Genomic DNA, 22,440 nt, shown 5'->3' on the forward strand with positions numbered 1-22,440 from the left:
CAGAACCATGGTTACATTGATGTAATCAGTTTGGGAGCAAAATTTTAAAGAAGAAAATGTCAAATATACAGCATAATTTACGAATTTCTAAAAGTATTGCAGTTATCATTGTTTTGCCATTTGTGAACAGTATTTTTCACAGAAAGGGATCCACCTTTGCAGAGGCAAAGTGTTGAAGGCTATTTCCTAAATTTTGCAAGTTTAACGGGACTGAATCTACCCTCTTGCCAAATGGTTTGGCATCTGCAGCACATTTTCAACAAGCTAATGAAGCCAGTTTTGCATCATTGAGATAAAAAGGTTTCACAAATTGTAGTGTAATAAATCAGGAGTATGCGCATTTGTTTATAGTGCTCCATTTTAAGGATTTCTTAGATGTCTGTGATTACTTGCTTGATTATGGGAAGTCGGTCCTGGAGAGATATTGCTCAGACCAAAATAATTAGCCAATTACTAGCAGCAAACATCATGGAGTGAAGTGTTAGTGAATTTCCATGATGCCATGGTTTACTTTTGGTAAATTCAGGTCTGAACCACATAAGTGTCTCTGGAGTTCAATAGTTCCTATTAAAAGTTGTGTACATTGATTGTGCGACTCCAAGACTTAGTGCAGTATTAATGATTGGAGATTGGTAAATTACACAATGGAATAACAAGAAGGGACTGTTCCATGGTGATAAATATGATGCAATTTTACAGGCAAAATGTGGCTTAAAACCATGATTTGACTGGCCTAAGGTGGCATAGTAAAAATAGTTGCCTGTATTAAGGGGAGTTTATAGTTTTACAGCATGAAATATTGACGGTACGTTATTCGAAGTTAATGAAGAGAAACCATGCAGTTTTGTGATTGATAGACAACTGGGAAGTTGTGAGATCTGTGTCTTGTATTAATTAAAATACAATTATTATAAAATGGACACGTTGGACTTTCTAGCTTACAACAGTGGTTGGATAGAGGTCTTTGGAATTTAGAGGAAACTTATGACTTCTAGCAGTCTTGTGCCAGGGTCTGACATTGCTCAGTCAAGTGAACCCCTTGGATTGTTACAGTAACATACAGTGACGATATTTGTTTGTTAGGGGATTCTTATAACCAACGTAGAGAGTATGTTCAAGACACAGCTAATACACTTGTTGGATTGGGATTAACTACTCACCCAGAAAATTGTGTTTGAACCCATCCAAAAAATATATATTTTGTTGGATTCTTGCTGGACCCTTTCACAGTAACTAGAGAAAAAGCAAGCAGTCTAGTTGCTTTGTGTTGTGACATAAAGCGCAAACAGAACATCACTATCTGTGAATTGGCTTAACTTTTGGGAATGTCTGCTGCTAGTGTAGAGTATGTACCTTTATATTTATCAACATAATACTTCCAGGTAATTTTGCTGCTTATTTATCACTTTCGGCTGATATCCGACAATATACATCTTGGTGGATATCTAATGTAACTTATAGTTATATGGTAGTTTGTGTGATTTGGAATTTTAATGTAACTTTAACAATTTTTCAGTCATATCGGTATGATATATGCAGTGTGGCAGTTTATAGTGATGTCTAGCACTGAGGCATCATGCCACAGACGTGTAGCATCATGTCTCACCCAGTCACATTATCCTGACACCTGGCTGACCAGTTCTAACACTAACCTCTTAAGCTGAGTACCTAGTGTGGCAGCAGTTATAAAGTAGTCTCAAATATTTAACAGCAGGTTGTTTTTGACCTCCAATGTTGGTTGGGGAGGGGAGTAAGTCCTACAACTAAAGTTTAAACAGATAGTTTTGGAATCAAGAGGGAAAATCTGTATCCTATTAACTTTTCTGAACTGGAATCCTGTTTTTCTGACATTAAGATTGTTTTGTTCTGATGTAAATTTTGTCTGTTAATAATGTCTGTTGTTATGTACAATTTTATTTTGTTACTTTGAGGCACAGGCCACTTCAATGTGTGTCTTTCTATATTTCAAATTCTCTCAAATAATTTGGAATTAATATCAACTTTAATAAAAACATTGGAACATTTGTCTGAAGCTCAATTTTAAGAAACAGCCTAGCAGTTATGCTTGATGTCTGCAACATAAAAAATTTGAAGTTTTATGTATGCATGAACTAATTGTTTAACAACCAAGTCTTTTTGTGGACATAAAAATAATAGGGTTTACTGGGTATTCTATGCTGTTCTTGAAATATAAAAGAACTGTCACAGCAAACTCACCTGTAACATCCAAGTAAATATTTTTCACACATTTAATAGCTTTGAGATAAATGTTTTTAACAAGAATTTTAATATGATTTTATTTTTCAGGCAAAAAAATGGCATTACAAGAAGCTACATTCTTTATGCATAAAATCTCCAGCTGATGAGCATTTTTATCGTCAACCTATAATAGTTTTTTTTATGCTAATAAATGTCCTAATTTACCATGAACTACAATCCCTTCTTCCACCAGGGCTTGCCACATGCCTATAGCTTGGTTTCGTGAGTGTGCAAGAGAACTCTGCTGCAGTAACCAGTCCACCATCTCTGTTCCCACCATGCATCTGCGATATGTCCGCAGATGGAACTTCCTGTCACGGATCATGTGTGGGGCTCGGGTGAGAAGAACTGTTCGTAACACATGGCCGGCTCTGACCAGTTTCTCAGATGGGGCCTGAAGAAGAAAAAAGAGTCCTTTGAATGGACTGACCTTCAAATGGATGAAATGAATTTCCACAAATTCAAGACAAGACCATTTCTTTCTTTTAGTTCCTGAGTATTAAAACCATCTCAGATATTCTTAGCAATAATAAGGTTTTCAAATTTCTGCTGTGGTGGACATACTGGATGTCAGATTGGCACCATATTTTTTTAGGACCAACAAGACATCACAAGTCTTCTAGTGGAAATCCCATGTAGATGTGACTTTCCATTTTTAAGGAGTAACAATACCATTTTCAAGATGGCTGCCATAGTGGTCATTTTGGATATCAGATTGGCAACCATTTCCATTCAGTATCAACCAGATATCATAAGAAGTCTTTTGGTGAAAGCACAATGTTGATAAGACTAGCCATCTAGAAGAAGTACTGATAACAAGATTTTCAAGATCCTTATTGCAGTGGCCATATTCATTTAGTAAAAGTCCCATGTTGACAAAGCCATCCATTATGGAGTAGCATTTTAAGATTTTCAGGATGGCCATATTGAATGTGCAAGACCCCATTTTCATTTAGAGTCAATTAGACCTCATAAAAAGTCTTTTAGTAAAACCCCATGAAAGTCATAAATTTGTAGGTAACATCAATTTGTAGTTACTATAGCTATCAGCTGGTGGCTTTGTAATGGGGAGATGATTGTTAACACATAAGTGTGATGTTCACCACAAACTAAAGATGTGGCAAGTGTCTGAAAGTGCAACATTTGCTTGAGTGATTTGTTTAAAAAATCTTAATTAGCAGTAACATATTATATTTTTCATTTATAAGTTTAAGACACTGCATATGGTGCAATAATAAAGTGAAAATGTTATGCCAGCACATTCCAAACTGAACAACATATATGGTTGTTTATGAATATCATACAACTAAATTTCAAACTTTTTTAATTAGGCACAATGTAACACAGTCAGTTTGAAATTTAGAGACAGGTCCCACACAAAATAGCTGTTTTCAAGGCACATTACAATGATAAGTACAGTTAGTGCAGATACTCATTTATCAACTTATCAGTCTGTTTTTCTACTAAAAATTCTAGCAGGCAGAGGAGGGGGTCATCTTATAAGTGTGACATACAGAAATGAGATAAATCTGTGGATAATGTTGGAAACTTTAAATGTTTGCAGTACACAAAACTAATGTCAGTCCAAATATTGTTATGTTTTCATGCCTTTATTCCTATTCAGAAATGAGTAGATTGTATGCAGTATGACCATCCATGAAGAAGGAATAATAATGCAATTTCATGATAGCCTCTGTTGTGGTCATTTTGCTTATCAGATTGGTAACATTTTCATTCACAACCCACTAGACAGTACAAGAAATATTTCTGGAAAAAAACCCATGTCAACATGGCTTTCCTTTCAGGAGGAGTAGTAATAATAAGTTTTTCAATTATGGTTATGTAGCTGACCTAATACTGGACATCAGATAGGCACCATTTTCATTTAATATAATTTAGATGTCACAAGAAGCATTTTAGTAGAAACTAAATACTGATATGACCGTCGATTCCGAAGAAGCATTGAAAACAAGATTTTCAAGCTGACATCTGTGGCAGCTATATTGTATGTTCAAGCAACACCATTTGTATTGAAGACTGAGGAAGACTCTGGGATGAATGTATGGATAAAGTTTCATGGCAGTCCTCCAAGTACTTTAGGAGGAGTAGCAATTACAAACGTGTGCTAACAGACAGACAATAAACCATTGCATATGCTCTCTGGATTAATGACCAGTAGAACTAAAAATGGCAGAGAAAAAAAATCATCATTCTAAGATGGAAATATTTATATGACAATATGTTCATAAGGTGTTTAGACTACATTACTTTCATTTTGGCCAATTATGTAAGTGTTATTTAGTACTAAATGACACATAAAGGACAGAGTAAATGGCAAGAAAAAACATAAATTCCATGATTCCCAATTCAGATATATTTCCAGCTATTTGCACTACATAGTTAATAATATTTATGATCCCAATGCTCTGTCAGATATATCTGAAACCATAACAATTTAATGAAAATAATGAATTTCAGCCTCTGACCATAGACACTTGGCTGAATATACTATAATGCATTTAAAAGTGTTCCCCCTTTAAGATAATCTGTTTGAAACGAAACACAAACTTAATACATTTAAAAGTGTTCACCCTTTAAGATAATCTGTTTGAAATGAAACACAAACTTAATACATTTAAGTGTTCCCCCTTTAAGATAATTTGTTTGAAACAAAACACAAACTTAATACATTTAAGTGTTCCCCCTTTAAGATAATCTGTTTGAAACAAAACACAAACCTAATACATTTATAAGTGTTCACCCTTTAAAATAATCTGTTTGAAACAAGACCCAAACTTAATACATTTAAAAGTGTTCACCCTTTAAGATAACCTGTTTGAAACGAAACACAAACTTAATACATTTAAAAGTGTTCACCCTTTAAGATAATCTGTTTGAAACGAAACACAAACTTAATACATTTAAAAGTGTTCACCCTTTAAGATAATCTGTTTGAAATCAAACACAAACTTATTACATTTAAAAGTGTTCACCCTTTAAAATAATCTGTTTGAAATCAAACACAAACTTAATACATTTAAAAGTTTTCAGCCTTTAAGATAATCTGTTTGAAACTAAACAAAAACTTAATTTAATGATTTTCTTTACAAAATACAGCACTAGCACAAATTGTCAAAAATGCCTTCCAGGAAGACTGAATATTAAAAAGAAAAATATAAATTAGGGTGCTGCACTATTTGATGTGGTCATAAGTTTGGAGAAATAACCATCTAACAAGGTAAGTTGGAGTATGATGAATAATTTGTTACCACGATGATAGGTGTAGCTGGATTGGGTATGTCCTCACTTTTGGCGCTGTTCTGAGAACCACTTTGTCTCCGCACATGTTCACTGGGTTGCGTATGAGGTACTGAATAGATAAAAAATATTAGTCAACAACAGCATTAGCAATTTTAATATCAACAAAAAAAAAATTGGTAACTTTTATGTCTAAATTGCCAGCACAAATCCCGACCTTCTTTCTGGCATTCTGTTTGATTTAAAACTGTCAGTCTCTATAAATTTAGACTTGTTAAGATTTCTTTATTGTCTCATGCTTCAAGCAGCATGTTTTCATGAGCACAGTTTTTAATGCTGAAGTGATATATTTTCTGAATTCTGTTTTAAGTTTCAATCTGGGGTTCTCAATAAAGGATTTCCACAACTGATGGACAAGAACAGATGAGATGCTTTATGTTTATGACATAGATGAGACAACATCATCAAGAAGTAAAAGATTTAAAATGATTTCTTAACTCAATTTGGTAAGATTGCGATAAGTAGGAGGAAACAAAACCCAAATAAATGGTGAGCAATTTTCTCACATAAACAAAATATGTAAATCATGCATTCCACTAATACCATCTGATGGAGACAAATCTGCATTTAAAAAAGTGCAACAATTTTTTTCTGAAAATGATCTGTCAACATACATATCTTCTTATGATTACAAAATATATACCAAGTTTAATAGCAATCTCGTAACAAGAGGCCCAAATGTATCTGATATTGCTCATCTGTAATGCTGCCATCAATTCAGTAATGCAAATTTACACGGGGGGGGAGAGAGAGAGAGAAAACCTTGGAGCACATTGTCAGTTAATATTTGTGTAATTTACCGTCTTTCCAAGACCATATATATACAGATCACTCAGCATAAAATGGAGAAGTCGCTTAATCTTTCTCCACTGGTTCTCTTCCTGCCTGCCCCTGAGGAGTAAACCCTGATTCACAATTTAGAAACTGCCCTTATCAGCGCCATTAAAGTACACACAATTACTTGGCATAATGCAAGGAGTTATCTATACAGTCAGCATGGATTACTGGGGTGGTCTATATCTGTAGAGGTCCAGCCCCTGGATTTATAAGTTGGAAACCACTGAAATCCACACATAAGGGAGATGTGATAGCCCAGTGATTAAGCCACTGAACATGTGAAAATAAGGAATCTCACTCACAATCAAACTCATCTGAGATATTGATGATGGAAGCTTACATTTAAAATATGGCCTCTTAGGGTGTTCATAATCTCAGCCAATCAAATGAATGATCACCTAATTATTGTCACTTGAAAAGCTCCTTGTGATATCGCCTAAAAACCAAACACTGGCTGTATCATCTCAAACATCCCAAGTTTGTAATAGATGAAAAGGTGCAAAAGTTTTGTACATGTTTTGAGGCCAGCACATTTTGTAATGGTCAGCTTGACACATAATCATTAAGATTGACGTATGGGCTAGACTTGTAACAAATTGATGCCTGCGAAGGTTGGGATATGCTCTGTTTGGGAGCAAGATTGGATATCATTTAGGACCTGCTAGGATAACTGTTGGTGTTGTTGTTGTAGGGTTTAATGCCATTTTTCAGCACAAAATAGGCTATACATGGTGGCCAGTATATGGTGGAGGAAGAACCCTGGAAAACCCCAGAAAGAACCACTGAGATTAGCTAGTGGCAAGCTTTCTCACATACCCACATTGGCCAAACCTGAGACTTGAATCCACACAGAGGTGAGATGGCAATGACCCATAATGGTGAGTGCTTTAGACCACTCGGCCACTCGGGGCCCCACTAGGATAACAGTCTCACAGATATGTTAATATAGGGTCAAGCAGAGGAAACAACAAAGCAGAGAGAATCCAGAGGCAGTTTTGGGCCATTTGAAATAGGTGTCACATCAATATTTTTTGAGAATAGTTATTAATAAAGGCAGACTAGAGAGAATTATTTTAGCTTCAATGGGTGTGTTAAATTGTTGGCAGCTAGAGAAAGGTAATACTGACTGGCAAAGATAAATGATATGTGTTTTCCAGATGAAACTCAATTATGTTTTATGTAATATCCGTTGCAAAATTTGTTAGTCCAGGTTTTTCTACCAAAAGGGAAGTCTGAGGGACTCTATGGAAATTATCCACTTTGCTAATTTGTACATTTTCTTTGGTACCATCTCATTCATAATGCATGAGGCTACAGCACAATCAATATATCTGTTATTAGTACATTTCTAGTTTTTTTCTTCAAAATGGTTCAAATTATTGCAACACCCACTACTTGCATGTTTCAGTGTTTAACCAGAGATCCATTTTACCCAGGAATATTGTTACATCATGTTACTATTACATAAGATACTGTAGGTAAAGTGCTTTCACCAGTTCATGAATTTTCCTTAAGTTTCGATCATACACGTTTGTTATTATTTTTACTTCTGGCACTGCACCTAGCCAGAGAGAGCACTCCCTTAATTTCTTGGACCATGGGAAGAAAAGGCATACAGTAATAGAGATATGAAGACAACATTAAAGAGTGGACAATCATGGGATTCAGAGATTCCCAAAGGGCAGTAGAGAACAAGGAAAGATGGAGAGAACTCTGGTTGTAAAATCAACTGTGGTGCCCTAATGACCTAATTGGGGTTATGGGATTCATGATGATGATGATGATAATTGTTGTTGTTGTTGTTCTAGGGTTTAACACCATTTTCAGCACAAGATAGGCTATGCATGGTGGCCAGTATAACTGATGGAGGAAGAACCCTGGAAAACCCAGGGAAGAACCACCGACCCACAAGAAGCTACTGGCAGGCTTTCCCACATACCCACGCTAGCCGAGCCTTGGACTCGAACCCACACAGACAGAGGTGAGATGGCAGTGATCCAGAATGGTGAGCGCTTTAGACCACTCGGCCACTCGGGGCTCCTGATGATGATGATAACAAGTTATCATTATAACAGGTTGTGCAGATAATCATTTGAATGAATTCACTTAGCAGTTTATACACCAGACAGATGTCTTAGTACAGACGCTCTTGTAGATATTTTGATAGGACAAACAGTATTAAGAACAATAAAACCAAACTGTGCGTTTGTTTCCATGCCCCTTTTGGGACAGTGAACAGGCACGCTATTTACAGATGGCAAAATTCCATGATAAAAGCTGCTGCCATCAATACTGATATTTTACTCTACACAGTACAAGAATGACATTCACTGGTGCTACTTTTTCAAACATGATACCTCTGGCTGCAACATTAAAAAAGAGCTGGTTGGAACAAATTAGGGCTCTACCTTCCTGAAATATTTTCAGAAACCAGTATCTCATCAAACTTGCCATCTGAATCAGCTCCAACCAATTATTATTAAATTTAACACTTGTATTTGTCACGTTCAGTTGAATTTGCATCATAAATTCTCATGATTTACAATGCAGAGTGAACTGCCTCTTTTTCCATACTGTACTACTGTTACAGGGTAGAATCTTGTGGGGTCCCTTAGGGTACAAATGCTTCAATTAAACTGGAAAATTAAACAATACTTGCCCAATTGAAGATGGTTGATAATTTTATTGAACCTGTAGTACACTTACACCATCCACCTTCTCTAACCTCATCATGCATCCTGTGACCTCTGAAGATTGATTAGTCCCCTGACTTATGTGTCATCTCATGTGATCCCTAAGGGTACTAAAGGTTCAATCATGGATGGAAACCATATACATTGTTCATTCTAACTATTGCTCACCAAGAAAACTTCATTTGAGAAAAGTTGTGTTACAAAAATTGCATTTCTAGGGCTTCAAGTCAAATTGGGTTCGATACCTGGGCGAGTCATACCATTGAAGACTTACAAAAATGGTACTAACAGCTACCTCGCTTGGCGCTCAGCATTAAGAGGTTAGTGTTAGGACTGGTTGGCCTAGTGTCAGGATAATGTGACTGGGTGGGACATCATGCTACACATATGCGGCATGATGTCCCAGTGCTAGACATCACTATAAACTGTCACACTGCAGACATCGTAGCGATATGACTGAAACATTGTTAAAGCTACATTAAAAATCTAAATCACACACACACACACACACCATACCTTTAAAACCTATCTTATTGTTTTAAGAATCTGGCATAAAAAAAATATAAGAATGTTCATAAAATATTTGGTTATTTTCTTTTATTAACAGTTTCATTAATACATTATTAACTATATAATACTCAAGAAATGGTAACTGTAAGTGCCTTTCCCAAGGACACACCAAGGCAGAACTAATGGTATATACAGAACTTGTGACCTATGGATTTGGAGTCAAGACACTCTACCAATTTAGCTACTACAGTTAGCTCCCTTTCATCCAATAAATGTGGTTTATTAACTGGTGTATGCCTTCTGACTTTTTAACAGAACTTTGTACAGAAAACCAATCTGGTCCATGTCATCAAAGATAACTCTTTTTACAGAAATCCAATATATAGTCTAATCCATTAAACATAACTCTTTGTATGGAAAAGCTGGTATAGTCTACTCCATCAAACAGAACTCTTTGTATTGAAAAGCCAGTATAATCTGCTCTGTCAAACAGAACTCTTAGTATAGAGAAGCCACTACGCTCCATCAAAAACAGAATTCTTGTATAGAAAAGCTGATATAGTCTCCTAAGTCAAAGGTATGCAATTAGTGGGATATCCATTAGTGGTAAGCAGGATGTCCATCAAAGGTAAGCAGGATAACTATTAATGGTAAGCAAGATGTTGACCAGTGGTAAGCAGGATATCCATCAAAGGTGAGCAGGATATCCAAAGGTAAGCAAGATATCCATCAAAGGTAAGCAGGATAACTATCAGTGGTAAGCAAGATATCCATCAAAGGTAAGCAGGATTTCCATGAAAGGTAAGCAATCAATGGGATATCCATCAATGGTAAGAAGGATATCCATCAACGGTAAGCAGGATAACTATTAATGGTAAGCAAGACCTTGACCAGTGGTAAGCAGGATATCCATCAAAGGTGAGCAGGATATCCATCAATGGTAAGCAGGATATCCATCAAAGATAAGCAGGATATCTATCAAAGGTAAGCAAGATATCTATCAACGGTAAGCAGGATATCCATGAAAGGTAAGCTATCAATGGGATATCCATCAATGGTAAGAAGGATATCCATCAAAGGTAAGCAGGATAACTATTAATGGTAAGCAAGATGTTGACCAGTGGTAAGCAGGATATCCATCAAAGGTGAGCAGGATATCCAAAGGTAAGCAAGATATCCATCAAAGGTAAGCAGGATAACTATCAGTGGTAAGCAAGATATCCATCAAAGGTAAGCAGGATATCCATGAAAGGTAAGCGATCAATGGGATATCCATCAATGGTAAGAAGAATATCCATCAACGGTAAGCAGGATAACTCTTAATGGTAAGCAAGATCTTGACCAGTGGTAAGCAGGATATCCATCAAAGGTGAGCAGGATATCCATCAATGGTAAGCAGGATATCCATCAAAGGTAAGCAGGATATCTATCAAAGGTAAGCAAGATATCTATCAAAGGTAAGCAGGATATCCATGAAAGGTAAGCTATCAATGGGATATCCATCAATGGTAAGAAGGATATCCATCAAAGGTAAGCAGGATAACTATTAATGGTAAGCAAGATGTTGACCAGTGGTAAGCAGGATATCCATCAAAGGTGAGCAGGATATCCATCAAAGGTAAGCAACATATCCATCAAAGTTGAGCAGGATAACTATCAATGGTAAGCAAGCTGTCCATCAATGGTAAGCTGGATATCTATCAAAGGTAAACAAGATATCCATCAAAGGTAAGCAGGATATCCATGAAAGGTAAGTGATCAGTGGGATATCCATCAATGGTAAGAAGGATAACTACTAATGGTAAGCAAGATGTTGACCAGTGGTAAGCAGGATATCCATCAAAGGTGAACAGGATATCCATCAAAAGTAAGCAAGATATCCATCAAAGGTAAGCAGGATAACTATCAAAGGTAAGCAAGATATCCATCAGAGTTGAGCAGGATAACTATCAATGGTAAGCAAGCTGTCCATCAATGGTAAGCAGGATATCTATCAAAGGTAAACAAGATATCCATCAAAGGTAAGCAGGATATCCATGAAAGGTAAGTGATCAGTGGGATATCCATCAAAGGTAAGCAGGATAACTATTAATGGTAAGCAAGATGTTGGCCAGTGGTAAGCAGGATATCCATCAAAGGTGAGCAGGATATCCATCAAAGGTAAGCAAGATATCCATCAAAGGTAAGCAGGATAGCTATCAAAGGTAAGCAAGATATCCATCAAAGGTAAGCAGGATAGCTATCAAAGGTAAGCAAGATATCCATCAAAGGTAAGCAGTATAACTATTAATGGTAAGCAAGATGTTGACCAGTGGTAAGCAGGATATCCATCAAAGGTGAGCAGGATATCCATCAAAGGTAAGAAGGATATCCATCAAAGATAAGCAGGATATCCATCAAAGGTAAGCAGGATATCCATCAAAGGTAAGTGACCAATGGGATATCCATCAATGGTAAGAAGGATATCTATTAATGGTAAGCAAGATGTTGACCAGTGGTAAGCAGGATATCCATCAAAGGTAAGCAAGATATCCATCAAAGGTAAGAAGGATAATTATCAAAGGTAAGCAAGATATCCATCAAAGGTAAGCAGTATAACTATTAATGGTAAACAAGATCTTGACCAGTGGTAAGCAGGATATCCATCAAAGGTGAACAGGATATCCATCAAAGGTAAGCAAGATATCCATCAAAGGTAAGCAGGATAACTATCAATGGTAAGCAGGATATCCATCAAAGGTAACCAATACAAGGGATATAGTAGTAAACAGCCACTGAATATAAAGAGGCATTTTTTTATATTTCGGTATTTTTTAACCCTCCAAAAGTATCAGCATAAAACATACTTTCCTACAGTTTGAAATCTAATTTTTTCTTATCTTTAAAACCTACTGTCTTAAATATTTTAATACATGTATAATGGAAGAATTTTGTCAAATAAATTTGGAATTACCAAATGGGAATATGCCTTTAGATTTCATTAAACTTTTGTAGTGACAGATATATGTATATCTGTGAAATTCTGCTATATCTGTACAAACTTATCATGTGAAAATTTTGACAAATTGTTGGTACTGTATTGAGAAATCTTGCCTGATATGGGCTGTGTTAAATTCGTTGGTTTAACTTTGTTATTCTTCAGTTTGTTAAGTTACTGCTGTATATTGACATTTCTGTAATTATTTTGTTAAGTCACTTCCTTTTAGGGTGACTCTGAAGGCCATTTAAGAAACAATTCCACTGATAAAAGAGACATTTCTGTCAAATGTTCAATATATGTGTCTCAATGCAAGGACATCAACAAGAAATTGAATCAGCGGGACATGATTTATCACCTCTTGGAGGAATTCAATAATACAGTACCCCTTAGACCAATAAAATCTACACCTGGGGTCAAAGTTTCTCATTAAAATAAGATTTATGACTCCAATAAAGTGGGCAAAATGCTGGTCAAAATGATAGACACCCCTACTTGAATAAAATGGTAAAATTTACAATTGTAATATGTATAGAATGTCTACATATTTTCAACAGCTATAAGAAAGTATTTCATAAATAATGTATCACCATAAATGCTGAAGCTTCAAGTAACAGTAATAATGTTTCCATTAAACCTGCAAAATATTTCTTTATATCATCCAAGACAAAAAAAATCTTTTTGTTATTTATTTTTGATGGTGGAAAATATCAATCTGCATGGATTTTTTAAGTACTCAGTACCAATATGCTTGATACAATATTATATACAAATAAGCTGTATTACTACCGTCATCAATCTAAAGAACTGGTCATTAAAATATAATTACCAAATTTACTGGCTATTGAGTCAAGTCGAACTGTAAACAGCAAAGAGCCTGATCTGCCATAGCATAACACTCCTGCAGATCAGGGTCTATGTCATTTATTCTACTGATTACTCATAACAATCTTGACAGACCCAGATCTGGTGCATTATGTGACAGATCCGGGTCTGTGCAGTTTGCAGTTAGACTCCTCTTGTAAACAAATATGTCTGGTACTTTTCTCTGTCTTAATAATATACTAATTTTTCAATAAAATCAATTGTCAAAGTTGTGTACCAATGCACACTGTAAATACAATAGTCTGGTCAAAATTAAAATTGGTCTAGGAAGGTAAACTAGGTTGTATTAAATTGTTGCTTGCCAATTAAGAACATATGCATGAAATGTTTCAGGTTTTTTTTTACAAATGAAGAAGTCTTGTTGCATTTCTTGTTTTTGTTTACCAAATATGACTGTTCATTGCGCACAATTTTTTGTACTGGCATTGGTGACAAATTAGTCTTGCTAGAAACTGTCTATTAACATGACCGTGTTCTAAAAAAATAATGACATTATTTAAAGAGGGTAACACAATTTAAGCTGAAAAACTAACCTACCTTGAGGCCCTCATACAAAGGAAATTTATAATAACTGCATCTTTGAAGCCACTGGATGGATTGGGTTTGGAAGAAGGAAATAGAGTTGGCATTTCTAATCTCAACTGGAATACTATTCCAGAGCAAAGTTCCAGAATATTGGAAACATTTTTTGAACAATTCCTTATTTGATTTGGAAATTTTATACTATTTGGTAGACATGGATCACAGGTGGGGAGTATTAGGTAGCCTATACTGGAATAGTGATTGTAAATATTCAGGAGCACTTTTATTGGATATCCAGTACATTAATTTGGCTTTTCTCATCCAGATTAGTAATAGGCAATATTTTTAACTTACCAGCTAAATTATCCTTGCTTTCTTTCTGGATTGATTTTAAGCCAAATGCTTTTTTTTAATAATTTGCTAGCTTTGCTATGTTTTTATCATTTGAATTATCCCATACTGTATTACAGTAGTCTAAATAAGAGTTGTATCTAACTGTTATAAAATAGTTTTCTGCGCCTTTCAGGGAGAAAATGTCTTATCCTACTGAGAAGCCATAAACTTGAATTAACTTTTTTACTGATATGTTTTATATGTTCAGGCCACGATAGGTTATTATCTACAAGAACATCAAGTAGTCTATCATGACAGACCATTTGCAAATTTGTATCCCTCTATGTCAGACATAGCTCATCAATATCAAGATTTGTCCTTTTTTGCCTTGTTGATACAAGTAATATTCTAGTTTTACCAGTGTTTACCACCATACCACTGCATGTTCACCAGATGTCGAGTTTGTTTAGGGCATCCAGTAAGAAATTTCCGGTTTATGCTTTGTGTTTTGGGGGGTGGAGGGTGTGTGATTTGGATTTTTAACATAACTTTAACAATTTTTCAACCATATCGCTATGATGTCTGCAGTGTTGCATTGCAATTCCAACATCACTGCTGCTTGAGTGCTTAGATCCAACATTGCCTTCACTAACTGATGTTATTAATACCTCTCTTTCATCCAGGGAATTCCCATCATTTTTCAAAACTGCCATTGTAAAGCCTCTGCTGAAGAAACCAACACTAGACCATAACAATTTAAAGAACTACCGCCCAGTTTCTAATCTCCCATTCATATAAAAAATCTTAGAAAAGGTTGTTCTATCCCAACTTGTATCTCATCTAAATTCAAACATTCTTTTTAACAATGTACAATCTGCATATCGCCCTTGCCACAGTACTGAAACAACTCTTCTAAAAGTAGTTAATGACATTCTCTCTGCGTTGGATAGCAGAAAGATTACAGTCCTCACCCTCCTTAATTTGTCTGCAGCATTTGACACAATAGACCATGATATATTACTTCACCATCTCCAGCATGTATTTGGCATTCATAATACAGCCTTACTGTGGTTCAAGTCCTACTTGGTCAACAGGACACAAATTATATCTGCAAATGGAATACACTCCAGCCCAGTTGACCTATGTTGTGGTGTTCGACAGGGGTCTGTTCTTGGACCTGTTCTCTTCATTCTGTACACTCAGCCGCTCTCAAGTGTCATAGATCATCATCCAGTGTCTCACCAATTGTGCGCTGATGACACCCAAATATACAAATTTAGCCACCCAACTGAAGTTGATGCTACCGTCCAAGGTGTAGAGAGGTGCATTTCTGTTGTGAAATCATGGATGACATGTAACAAGTTGCAGACGAATGATGATAAAACTGAGGCCATTCTAATCACAACACAAAGACTTTCTCATTCACATCCTTTACCTCAAACAATAAATATCAGCAATGCCAACATTAAATTCACACAATCAGTACGAAACCTAGGTGTTACTCTGGACAGATCTCTCACATTGCACCAACATGTCATGAACATATGCAAGGCTGCATATCTTGAGCTGAGACGCATCTGAGCTTAATTCACAAATATCTTTCAGTTGATGCCACTAAAACACTTGTGTTTTGATTAGTACTTTCAAGACTGGACTATTGTAACTCAATTCTGTCTGGTTCATCTCAATACCAACTCAAGAAACTTGAAAAAGTTCAAAACACAGCTGCTTGGATCATACTTAGAGTACCACGATCAGAGCACGCCTCCCCACTGCTCTGTACCCTACACTGGCTATCCATTTGATCCAGAATCAAACACAAAATTTGTTCTCTGTGCTACGTTTCACTGTCAGACTCTAGTCCAACATACCTATCCGACCTCACCCATGTGTACACACCAGCAAGATACTTACACTCCTCTTCTGACAATCGTATACTCATTATTTCCACTATGAAAACAAAGTCATATGAACAGCGTTCTTTTGCATACCAGGGACCAGCAACATGGAATGAATTGCCCACTGAGCTTAGACACAAAGACACAGTGATCACATTCAAGAGGGCTCTCAAAACGCACTTATTTTGACTGCAAGAACAAACTTAAAGACCTAATAATGTTTCCTACCTTAAATATTCTCAGCATGTTTTTTATTTTTTAATGTTTTTTTTCTTCTAATTTCATGGTGTTTGTTTTTGTAATAATATTATTATCTGTTTTTTTATCTTATAGGTGTTGTCTAATGTTGTAAAGTGCTTAGAGCTTCTAAAGATTAGGCGCTATACAAAGTCCTCATTATTATTATTATTATTATTATTATTATCATTATAGTGATGTCTAGCACTGGGGAATTTGCCGCAGACATGTAGCATAATGTCCCACCCAGTCACATTATCCTGACACCAAGCAGGCCAGTCCTAACACTAACCTCTTAATGCTGAGTGCCAAGCAAGGCAGCTGTTAGTACCCATTTTATAAGTCTTTGGTATGACTCCACCGGGGATCGAACCCATGACCTCCTGCATCCGAGGCGGACAAACCACTAGGCCAATGGAGCAGTCCTTTGGGTCTTGGATGTCTGACAATGTTGTATCATCTGCATAGAGATCTGCAGATGATACTGAGTCCTTTAGTAAAAGTGCTAGATCATAAATAAACAATATAACAATAATGGACCTAGAATTGAGCTTTGTGGTATTCCATATCTTACTGTTCCAGGTTCAGACAGAACATTACTAATATAAACATGTTGTGTTCTCTCACTTAAGTATGAAGTAAACCATCTAACTGTGCTTTAATACATTGGTAAATTTTCAATTTCTTCTAAAGGATTTCATGATCCACCATGTCAAAAGTTTTTCTGAAATCTACAAAATTTATACATATCCTATTATTCTTCCATTGATCAAGTGTTTCAAGCCATTTATATGTTAAGAATATCAAGGCAGTCTTACATGAATGTTTCTGTCTAAAGCCTGATTGATTATGGTCTAACAGCAAGTGTTTGTTTAAACATGACATGAACACATCATGGACATGCTTTTCAACCAATTTTTGACTAGTTTGGTAGTATTGAGATTGGCCAATAGTTATCAGCAGCATCCTGAGAACCAGATTTGCGAACAGTCATTACTTTTGCAGTTTTCCATAGTTTGGGGACACTGGTGAGGTTGCAATACTTAAATTGATTATGAATGTTATGCTATCAGAAATATATGAGGCAGAATTTTTCATGAGTCTTGGAACTATTCCACAGCAGGTGAGGAAATTCATTCTTATATATAAGATCTATATAAGGGACTATCTCCAATTTTTCTAGGTTTGGAAGAGTCATACCAGCAGCAGGACTGATCATGTCTGAGGGACTCTAAAAGGCCATTGTGGCTCAATTAGTTATCCTGAACCAGTCATCCATTATACTGGCTAATAGTGATCCCCAGTGACCCCAGGGACTATTACCATTGCTCTGGTAAATACTCTGGAGCCTGAGGCACCACCATATGGCAGACCACAATACAGACAAAACTGGACATACTTCCTTTGAAAAACAAAAATTGTGATGTGATAGTTTCTGATCCTGAAGGCTGATAGAGACTGTCCAGTCACCGGGCATTACTGTATTCCTGACTGAAGCTGAAATCTCCATCTTGAATTATAAAAGTTACATCTGAACAAAACAGTTTAAAGTATAAAATTCATTATCAGCCAAAATTCTCCAGCCTTTTTGGATACCAAAAATAGTCCAAGAGTAGAAGGCTGGAGACTGGTCATTTAGCACCCTCTCTAGTGTGCCCTTTGTCGTAGGGTTTGCACCTCTTCCCTTTGTCGTAGGGTTTGCACCTCTTCCCTTAACTGCACCAAATTTGACTGTTGGATAGTCAAATTTGGTGCCATTAAGGGAAGTGGTGCATGCCCTTCAAAATAAGGGCACAGTAGACTAGTGGAAATGGACTGCTCCAGTGGCCTAAGTGGTTAGGATTTCCACCTTCGCTGCAAGAGGTCGTGAGTTTGAACCCCCACCAAGTCATGCCAAACAATGATTAAAATGGTACTAGCAGATGCCTCACTTGGCACTTAGCATTAAGAGGTTAGTACAGTATTAGGATTATTCAGCCTGGTGTCAGGATAATGTGACTGGGTGGGACATCATGCTACAAATCTGTGGCATGATGCAGTAGCCAAAATGCAGAGATCATAGCAATATGACTAAAATTTTTAAAAAATATTTTAAAAATCTGAATCACACACACAATAATCACACACTGGTGTAAAGGACAGGGTTCTTGCCATAGGTGGACACTCCTAAAATTGAAGCCAGTATTCTCCTTTAACTATAACGAGAACACACTAATCTTCTGTTATGCTTGACCCATCCTCTGAAAAGATGGCTAGTTGGGCATACATATGAATCCTTGGCAAGAGAGGAGGTGAATCCCTAAAGCTGTGGCAACCTAATTGAGGAATGTAATAGGGACCACAAATTTCCATCCATGGGCCATTTATTGATGATGTATAGCTACAGATGGAAAAGAGGAGGGTTTAAATTGGGGCACCAACCCTATATTGAAATTTGTGAAGGCCTAAAGAGGCAATCAGGATGAACATGCTTTCTAGCCAGTTTCAATAGGCCAGAAGTGGATGAGATGACTGGTGTTGTTGGTCCTTGAGGTCCTAGGATGCCACAGAGAGGATGAGCCATCTGGAGAGGGTCTATGTCTTCAAAAGTAGTCCTGAGAAGTTCTTCCTGTGATACATTAAGACTTGTGAAACATCCAGGGCAATATCCTTGCACTTGAAGAAGGCCTGTCAGAGGGTTTTGCCAACCACCTCCACCAAGCGCTGTTGCACCATCTGTGCAGTAAAGGGAAGAGGTGCACAGGAAGAGAGATTCCTCCCTCGGTCAACTTTAGGAAGCTGCCAAAAAAAGATCTGTGTGTGAATCTGTGATGACAAGCAACCTAGCATTAAGCTGAGATGCTTCCAGTGTCTTGGCTAGCCTAGTTTTCCATATAAATTCCCACTTGTGATGCCCCCAAATCCAAGTGGGAGTCTTAAAAGGTCAGGCATGGGGAGTGCACTCTGTAGCTACCTACAGTTTGTGTGGGAGGCGGGGAACAGACCACCCTTTTGCTGCTTAGCAAAGTCTGGACCTTACAAAGACTTTGAGAGTGCTCCCTAATAATATTGTAATGGAGGAGTAAAAGGATATCTAGGCATAGGGCCGCCCCTAGACATTGTTAAAAAATTAAGAATCTTCTTGTCCTATCAATCCAGGGGCTTGGGGCACAAATCTGGTTGAAGGTGGTGGTAAATATGTTTACTGACTTATCGAAAGATCAATTCTCTTTATCCTCTGCTGTCCGAGTCAGTGAGATTGTGGTGGTATGGTACCCAAAAGGAGGTGGTGTCCCCATCTCAGTCTGTTCTTCAGCAAACTCACTAGAGTTCAATAAAACTGACAGGATATATTTGTCCTGCTCTGTCCCTCTGCTGAGAAGACTTGGGAGTAAGAGTATCCACAACCTGTAAATCCTCAATCAGATCACTAGAACTGCCCCTTAGTAGCATACTTGTCATGAGGATGCCCTCACATTCCATAGTGATTAAGAAGGATCATAAAGAAGGTGGATATCTATCCAATCCTCTTTCCTATTCAAGTGCATACACAGACTCTGTCCCCAAAACAGCTGATTGGTGGCATGGTGAAAGGATGGGTCTCAACCTGGAGATCCCTGTCCCTTTAATGGCAAGGTTCTAATGACTGATACTTGAAAACCAGTGCCTGATGCCTGGTTTCCAGTCAATGATCAGACACTGGCCAATGACAAGTCACATGACTCAGATCTGATGCAGGAGCCTCATCGGAACTTCACTCCTCATCTAGGGTGAATTGATAAGCTTGTTGCCATCCAAGAGCTAGGGGCATGGAGAGCATACCATTCCTCACTCATGGGGAGTTACATGACTCACTCATTACTCATATATTTGGAAAGGACCATGGACCCTGGACCAGACCCTTACCAGTACTACCTGAGTTGGATCGACCATCAGGGATCTGAGGACCTTATCAATCTCTAAAGTAACAGATCCCATATCCTTCTGGGATGAAAAAATTCTCTTCTCTAACAAGGAGCTATTTTCTTCTGGGACTGAAAAGGCCCAGAGAAGGATCCTGGGATCACAGAGCTTTCCTATTCTCCTGAGTCTTGAAGGACAGAGAAGGAACCTGTATGATTCTGAGATGAGGAGGAAGAAGGGTCTTTTTTCCTCCCATTATATGTTCACCTATTCCTACTGAGGTTCCATACCTTGCCCGACTATGCACAACATTTGCAACTAGTGCATGACAGACGAAGGAGGCTTGCATCCAAAGGGGCTTTTCTATTACCAAACACCACAATATTTATTCCAGAAAATTAAAAGTTTCTAAAACAAGAAACAAATAAAAAATATTGGCAATGAGAATGAATGGTATGAGACCTCCATTAACACACAACTGACACTAGCGATACATTACTTTTTGTTGTTCTAGGGTTTAACGCCATTTGTCAGCACAATATAGGCTATACATGGCAGCCAGTATAACTGGTGGAGGAAGAACCCTGGAAAACACAGGGAAGAACCACCGACCCAAGCGAAGCTACTGGCAGGATTTCCCATGTACCCACGCTAGCTGAGCCTTGGACTCGAACCCACACAGACTGAGGTGAGATGGCAGTGATCTGGAATGGTGAGTGCTTTAGACCACTCGGCCACTCGGATACATTACCTGAGAATACTGTATGATGATGATGACTGCCATGAGACTATTTAAACACAGTATTGATAATAATGGACAATAATGAGTGGTGTGAGCCACTAAAGCTCACTAATAGTCCACTTCAGACAGGATATACATTATTCTAGCCCATTTCAGACATGACATAATTCTAGCCCATTTCAGACATGACATAATTCTAGCCTATTTCAGACATGACATAATTCTAGCCTATTTCAGAGATGACATAACTCTAGCCCATTTCAGACAGGATATCATTCTAGCCTATTTCAGACAAAATATAACTCTAGCCCATTTCAGATAGGATATCATTCTAGCCTATTTCAGACAGGACATAATTCTAGCCTATTTCAGACATGACAACTCTAGCCCATTTCAGACAGGATATCATTCTAGCCTATTTTCAGACATGATCTAACTCTAATCCATTTCATACAGGATATCATTCTAGCCTATTTCAGACATGACATAACTCTAGCCCATTTCAGACAGGATGTCATTCTAGCCTATTTCAGACAGGACATGCATAATTCTAGCACTTTTCAGACAGGATATCATTCTAACCCATTTCTGACAGGATACATTTCTAGCCTATTTCAGACATGACATGACTAGAAAATTTCAGACAGAGTATCTTTCTAGCCCATTTCAGACAGGACATCGTTCTGGCCTATTTCAGACATGACATAACTCTAACCCATTTCAGAAAGGACATGCATAATTCTAGCTGGTAAAACTTCAAACAGGACATGCATCATTCTAGCCTATTTCAGACAGGACATAATTCTAGTCCATTTCAGACAGGACATACCTTACCTTTTCATATGGGATATGATTCAGGCCATATGTTCTCTACATTTCATCAACCACTTTGCAGAAGTGTGCATTTAACAGGTAATATATCAATATTTTACATGTACTCTTGTGGACGAAAAGGATATACAGTAGAAAGGTATGCAAATACTATTTCTTGCAGAGATAGCACGAGTTTAGAAGAAGAAAAAAAACTGGTAAAATTTTAACTTAAAAAAAATTAATCTTATTATGTGGAGATCATAATGGATTTAAGTGCTAAATTGGCAACCAATAAATTCATGTGGAAAATCGACATTTAGGCAGTGTTCTCTTCACTGCATTAAACTAAATGGAGTTGATGATAACTGTTCATTTTGAAAATTTGATTTTAAACACAAGCTTTAACAAGTGGAGAGCAACATGGCATACGACAATGAAGTGGCAAGTAACTGCAGTGATGATGCTGATTTTAATGAAAAAAGAGCAGTTATTGGTGTGGATGCTGATTTTGATGAAAACACCATTTGGTGGTGT

General features: G+C 37.1%; 1 protein-coding gene across 2 annotated transcripts in view; it reads right to left on the bottom strand.

Annotated features, from left to right (window-relative positions):
- The window catches only part of LOC149776746 (rap guanine nucleotide exchange factor 4-like), a 272,232-nt gene that overhangs the window by 78,005 nt on the left and 171,787 nt on the right, over positions 1-22,440 (bottom strand). For both annotated transcript variants that reach the window (XM_089941417.1, XM_089941418.1), the window contains 2 exons: positions 5,529-5,629; positions 2,425-2,653 (listed from right to left, as the gene is read on the bottom strand). In XM_089941417.1, coding sequence (XP_089797543.1) covers positions 2,425-2,653; positions 5,529-5,629 — 330 coding nt within the window. The remainder of the gene's footprint in view (positions 1-2,424; positions 2,654-5,528; positions 5,630-22,440) is intronic.

This window comes from Sinohyriopsis cumingii, chromosome 18 (genome assembly GCF_028554795.1).
Source record: "Sinohyriopsis cumingii isolate HCF-2022 chromosome 18, ASM2855479v2, whole genome shotgun sequence".
In the NCBI taxonomy this organism is placed as follows: Eukaryota; Metazoa; Mollusca; class Bivalvia; order Unionida; family Unionidae; genus Sinohyriopsis; species Sinohyriopsis cumingii.